Here is a 6,000-nt window from a genome sequence, read left to right on the forward strand (position 1 = left end):
AGCTGGCTCCTGCAGCGCCAGCGCTGCTGAGGGCTGGTGTAGGATTGCATGGGGATGACGTGGCAGCAGGGTGTGCATGATGGGATGAACGTCTGGTGGCTAGGGCAGGTCCCAGAGCAGTCCTGCCTCTCTGTGGAGAAGAGGTGAATTCCTCCTTTCCAAAAAATTCAGCAACCATGGAGTCCTCTTCAAAAATCAGTCCAGGTTTAAATGCAAACCCCATCCTTTTTCTGATAGCTTGGCTTCTCTTAATAGCAAAGCCCATGACACCTCATTGGAAAGTCTACCTTGCTGCTTCCAAACCAAAGGCGCTTTCAGTAGGAAACTTGCACCGAGTCTGGTGCCAGTTTCTCAGGTGTTGAAAGCTGACTGCAGCCAGCTGAAGTCCTGCAGGGAAAATCTGTTACCTTGCTCCACGATTTACAGCCTGGGCTTGTTTGACTTTTCCTCCCTGGGAAGAGGAGCTCCTGCCCTGCAGGCTGTGGAGCTCCGCTTTGGCGTCTCAGGTCTCTTCCGCACTTGAGTACAGGATGAAGTGGGAGAGGTGGGAGTGAAACGCTGGCCGGTTTTTGGTTGAATGGAAGATGCTCAGTGTCCATGTGAGACGCCGTTCACTGACCTTCTCTGATCCTTTCTGGCTTAGTCGCAACTCCAGCTTAAATCCCTTGAAGATGTGGTGGAGAAGTTGAAAGCAGATCTGCAGAGCACAGATCAGGTAAGGTTTTTTGGGTACGGGAGAAGGTCCCCGCACAGGTGCCAGACAGATGCGTGCTGTGCTTGGGTTGAGTCGGGACCCATCTCCTGACTTGCCCTGGGGAAGGCAGGCTTGGACCATGGGATGTTTGGGATGTGTTGGACCTCAAACAATCAACCCCCTCCTGCTTTCCTCCTTTTTAATCCAGCTAAAGCAATACACCTCTCTTCTGGAAACGCAACTGGAAAATCACTTGGAGACAGCCAGCTCCGAACGCCAAAACTACACAAAAGAAGTTGAAGTCGTAAGTGTGGCGGCCATTACCTTCTTAAACGCTTCTTTCTTCTAAGCCTGACTCACCACCCATCCATGTTTCGGGGATTTGGGCAGTGCCCCAGGGATCTGCAGCTTTGCAAAGCAGGAGAAAACAGATGGAGGTGTTTGCTCTGGTCCGGGTTGTAGACACCTAAAGTTAGGAGATCTGTCCCATCAGGCAAGGTGATGGGACAAGGAGATCTGTATGGAGATGCTGTCCACTGCTCCTTGGTGGCCTGTGGGATTTCTGTGGCTCAGGTGAGATGGAGCTGTCTCACAGCCATCTCTCTCTCTGAGCAGGCATCAGCAGGCCGGTTAGCAAGTGATGCCATCACGGCTCTTTGAGAAGATGTTGCATCATAAAAATGTTTCCTTGGGCCAAAGGACTCCAAAACCAAGTGCATAAATTGACTTTTTTTTCTTTCTGTTCCTCCTCGACAGTTGAGGCAGCTCTTGTCGGAGTCCCAGGAGCAGCTGGAGGCAGCGAAGACGGAAACGCAGAAGCAGAGCAAGGAGCTGGCCCTGGTAAGGGGGGACCCCTGGAGCTGCCCTGCTGGGACCTCGCTGCTCTACCTGGGGCCGATTTGCAAACCCAGCTGTGGGGCCAGCATCCTCCCTGCGGGTTTGGGGAGGGGAGGAAGGCACAGCCAGCACACGGGGAAACCCGGTGCTGCCAGGCACCAGACTGATCCGGTTTTCAGAGGGGATGTTTGAGACCCAGGAAGAGATTTTTATCTGCCTGCCTTTCCTCCCGTGATGGGGGTGGGAAGGAAGGGAGAGCAGCAAGGTTTGTGCAAGCTGGCATGTAGCAGAAGAATCCAGCCGCCCCACCACTGGATACTGGTTACCCCAACACTACCCTGGGGCAGGGGTTTGGGTGCCTTAAGCATCCCTCCATCCACCTCCGAATGGGAGGATTGAGGCTGTGCAGCCTGTGTGTAGGAGTCACTCGGGGATCTGAAGGATGGGGCTAGGTTTCTGCAGGTAAGTGGGGAAGAGGACTGGGGTATAGGGCTAGGAGGGCTAACAGACCTGCCAAAACCATGAAGGCTTTTGTTTTTAAATCCATACTTTGATTGTGAGAGGCTCAGGAGATTGTTTTTAAAATCTTCAGCAGCACCGCTGGCTTGCAGAGCTGCTCAGAGCAGAGTGAGCCGGGAGTACGGTTTCCCTTGGGTGCTGTGACTCTTCCCAGCCTTGCAGCCGCTACCGTCCAGCTCGCTCAGTGAGCTGATGCAGCCCCTTGCTCTCGAGGGAATGTGGCGTGGGGTTGTCATTAGCCTTAATCTCATTAGATGGGCAGGTGGTTGTTAAGTGTGGAACACATTTGTGTTCATCCAGCGACCTTCCCTTTCTTCTGGCCAAGGCATGCTGTTAGTTTGCAGCTTGACTGCCAGCGCTGCTGCAATGCAGGATGGAGCTCCGGTAGACGGAGTGGGGAGGGGGTCTAATGGGGGGGGGTGGTGTTCAGGTAGCTGCCTCCCCAGCCATCCCAGCTGTGATCGATGGCAAAATGGGACCTGGCACCCTGCCTCGATTACTTTGTTTAACACCTCAACTATGTTAGTGCAAGCCCTCAGCAGTGGCTTTAAACCAAGGTGCCGACTGATCAAAGGAGAGCAGATGAGGTGCAAGCATGTGCCTCAAGCTGCCCAGGTTAGGTACCACCATCCTGTGTCTAGCAGAAACTGAGGTGGTTTTCCAAACATTTCAGCTCGTGTGCTAGCTAAAAAGCCAGCAAACTTTATCTATAGGTCCTTGTGGGTCTTGTAACGGCTGCGGTGCGGGGATGTGTAACTGAGCCAGGCTTGCTGGTCCTCCTTCCAGGTCAGGCAGCAGTTGAGTGAGATGAAGAGCCATGTACAGGATGGAGAAGTAGTGGGGTTACAAGCTGACCCAAGTGAGCCTGCACCCCTCGAGGTTAGGGTCATGAGACCGCTGCCCACGGAGGCACTGACCCTTAAGCATGTCCCTTGTCCTGTCTCACCGTCTCTAACTGCATGGAGAACTGCACGTGGCTTTACTCAGGGCTGTCGCGGCTGTGTTGTCTCCTGTCGTGTGTGTTGGGGGAAGCCAGCCCCCCGTCCCTTCAACCATGCATCCTATTCCCACTGGTAAACACATTGCCAGCTGGCTTTTGCCAGGCTGTTCCCCTTGGGAGCCCTCCGTCACGGCATCAGGCTGGCAGGGTTTTGGGGATGGCAGGCAGGGGATGCTGCAAGCCCTTGGGCCAGCATCGCCACCCAACGATGCCCCATTGGGTTCGGGGCTTGGATCTCCTCGGAGGAAGGGGATACCCCAACAGAGCTGCACCAGGATGCCTTCCCAGCTGGTGGGGATTAGGATTACAGAGGCTCCATAAATCTTGCTGGAGCTGGGCTGAGAGCGTTAGCAGCGGCTGTTCCCTTTTGGGCTAACACCTCTTGCCAGTGGTGATGCTTCCAGGAACCGGGCTCTGTCTCTCTCCTTTAATCCTGTTAAGTGTGGAGCCTTCTCCCAGGCGCGGGGACCTGCCAGGCATGCCCTCCACTATGGGGTGCCTCTCTTCCCAGGTCCCAGCTGGCGCTGCCTGAGGAGCAGGCAAAATTTGGCAATGCAAAGCCGAGCCCCGGGCTCGCCATCGGCATCCTGCCGGCTTTTGTGTGGAGAGGAGGGGATGCCGGTACCTATTGCCCTTTTGTCCCCTGGGGGAAGCTTCAGTTTCTGTTTCTTCTGTCTAGCCCAGCTTTCTTGGTGATGTCCCCGCTAGCTCCTCTCTTGGGTCTTTTTTTTAAATTTTATTTCTGGGTGTTTTCCCCTTTTCTCAACACAGTTGAAAACTCAGCTGGAGCAAAACGAAGCGCTGGTGGAGAAGGAGCAAGTGCTGCGACAAAAGCTGGCGCTGGAGCTGGAGGAGGTAGGTGCAGGCAAGGAGGATACAAGGGTTTGTAAAGCCTTTATGGGTTCTCAGCTGCTAATGAAGCCCAATAATTAATTTCAAGAATTAATTTGAAGGTTTTTCCCCCATCCCTGTCCGCATCTCAGACATTGCTGCATTCCTTCACACATCTGAAGACCTTGTGGCAGCTGTGCTAAAGCCGCGTGGCATTGCTGGCCCCTCAAATTGCCCCCCGCTGAGTCCCCCCATTTTTTTGGCAGCTCTTTCCCTTGAGGGTTAAGGGCTTTAGCTGGGTTTATGCTGCTTCTGGCGAGAAATGCCATCTTCCCGGTAGAAGCTGGATCAGCAAAAGCAATGCATTGCGTTTAGCATCCAACCGTCCGACAGCGGCTGTATAACCTAACTCTTCGCCAGAGGCAGACCCACTGGGGACCAGGGGCTGTACAGGGCAGGATGCGGGAGGTGCCTGCTGCTGCCATTAGCTCGTGTGCTAATTGATTATGTGTCCCCCTTCCAGGCCCAGAGCTCAGCGTGCAGTTTGCAAGCAGAGCTGGAAAAGCTGAGACTGGCTGAAAGTGCAGCGGCTTCAGACACGGAGGAGGCCCAGCATCTCAAGGTGATTTGGCTGCCCTTCTCTCTTGTGCTTGGTGTTGAGCCAAGACAGCAAAAGCCGTGTCTGAGCGGGACCGCAGGCATGGTTTATCATTCCTGGGGATGGCGGGGCAAGGTAGATGGTTCCACTGCAGGTAGCTCCCTGCCCCAGGGCTGGCTGTGAGCTCTGACGTGGCTGAAGGACAGCAGGGTGCAAGTCACAGCCCCTTCATCCAGATAAGGATGATGCTCTGAGCAAACGCTCTCGCAGGCTGGGCTTTTCACATATTGGGAAACCGTTCTGCTCCTGCGAGGTTGTCTCAGCCCATGGCATCTCCTGGGTTTGATGGGGAGCCAGAGTGAGCTGTAGGTGGTGGGGCAACGCCTGGCATCTCCGGCAAAGAGGGAGCTGGGTGCTCCTCCAGCTCGTGGCCATCGAAGTGGCTCAGTGCAGACCTGAGGTGACCAGAGGTGTTTTGGAGGGGGGGGGAGGTCACCAGACGGCAAAGGGAGGCTCAGGCAGATGCCTTCTTTTGCCTCCCGTGTAGGAAAGACTTGAAAAAGAAAAAAAATTAACAAAGGACCTGGGCCAGGCAGCAACCAAACTACAGGAGCTACTGAAGGTTACCCAGGACCAACTGGCCAAAGAGAAAGAAACGGTGAAGAAGTTGAAAGAACAGCTTCAGGAAACGGTACTTGTGGTGTCCACAGCCATCCCTCCTCTTGACACTTTTGGAGGCCACGGGGAAGCGCTCATCAGGTGGCAGTTTAAAATGGGAGGCAAGGTGCCACCTGCTGCCAGAAACCATCTGGGTGGCTTTTAGGAAGCCCTGGGACCACACGAGATGGTGGTCACAGTTCTCCTGCCCAGAAGGGAGGACCTGGCCCATCTGCAAAATGCTTCGATGCTTGAGCCACCATGAGAATAAGGTTGAGACCCAGTTGAGTAACCCACCTCTGTTTTCCTTCTCCAGGGGGAAGAGGACAGTTCGAAGGAAGGGACTTCAGTTTGACGAGTCTATGACCTAGACCTTACCGTTCAACTTACCAAAATGCCTTACACATTCCTAAAAAAAAAAATATATGCTGAATTTACTGTAGATAAAAGATACAAGCCATTAGTGATCCAAAACCTAGTTTTGAAACTTTAGAAAAAAAATACAAAAAACACAAAAAAACCCCAACGAGTAAACACTGCGGGCATACATTTGTAAGAAAATCTTCATACTGTTTTGTACAACCGTTCGTTCCCCAGGCAGCCCGGCTGCGTCGGGGCAGGCACCAGGGCTTCACCCTCCTGTTGCGGCAGAACCCATGAATGTGTGAAAAGGGAAGACTGTGTTTGTACATCAACCGGTGCAATTATTATTTTTTTTTTCTTTTTTTTTTTTTTTTGAGTGAAAGAAGTGTGAAAGTAAGACCCACCATGGAAGGAAGCCTCTCTTTGATGGGTGGCTCTTGGCACGTATCCTTTTGTGTATTTCTGGGTGTCGATGCAATTAAAATGATGATGTAGTGAAAA

General features: G+C 53.2%; 1 protein-coding gene across 4 annotated transcripts in view; it reads left to right on the plus strand.

The window, feature by feature from the left end:
* RRBP1 (ribosome binding protein 1) overlaps nucleotides 1-6,000 on the plus strand; it is a 48,152-nt gene extending 42,152 nt beyond the window's left edge. For 3 of the 4 annotated variants that reach the window (XM_076334813.1, XM_076334811.1, XM_076334812.1), the window contains exons 17-24: nucleotides 644-715; nucleotides 903-998; nucleotides 1,451-1,534; nucleotides 2,837-2,929; nucleotides 3,822-3,905; nucleotides 4,405-4,503; nucleotides 5,027-5,170; nucleotides 5,453-6,000. In XM_076334813.1, coding sequence (XP_076190928.1) covers nucleotides 644-715; nucleotides 903-998; nucleotides 1,451-1,534; nucleotides 2,837-2,929; nucleotides 3,822-3,905; nucleotides 4,405-4,503; nucleotides 5,027-5,170; nucleotides 5,453-5,491 — 711 coding nt within the window. In that variant the 3' untranslated portion in view covers nucleotides 5,492-6,000. The remainder of the gene's footprint in view (nucleotides 1-643; nucleotides 716-902; nucleotides 999-1,450; nucleotides 1,535-2,836; nucleotides 2,930-3,821; nucleotides 3,906-4,404; nucleotides 4,504-5,026; nucleotides 5,171-5,452) is intronic. The other variant, XM_076334814.1, reaches the window with a different exon arrangement.

The sequence above is a fragment of the Aptenodytes patagonicus genome, chromosome 3 (genome assembly GCF_965638725.1).
Source record: "Aptenodytes patagonicus chromosome 3, bAptPat1.pri.cur, whole genome shotgun sequence".
NCBI lineage: Eukaryota > Metazoa > Chordata > Aves > Sphenisciformes > Spheniscidae > Aptenodytes > Aptenodytes patagonicus.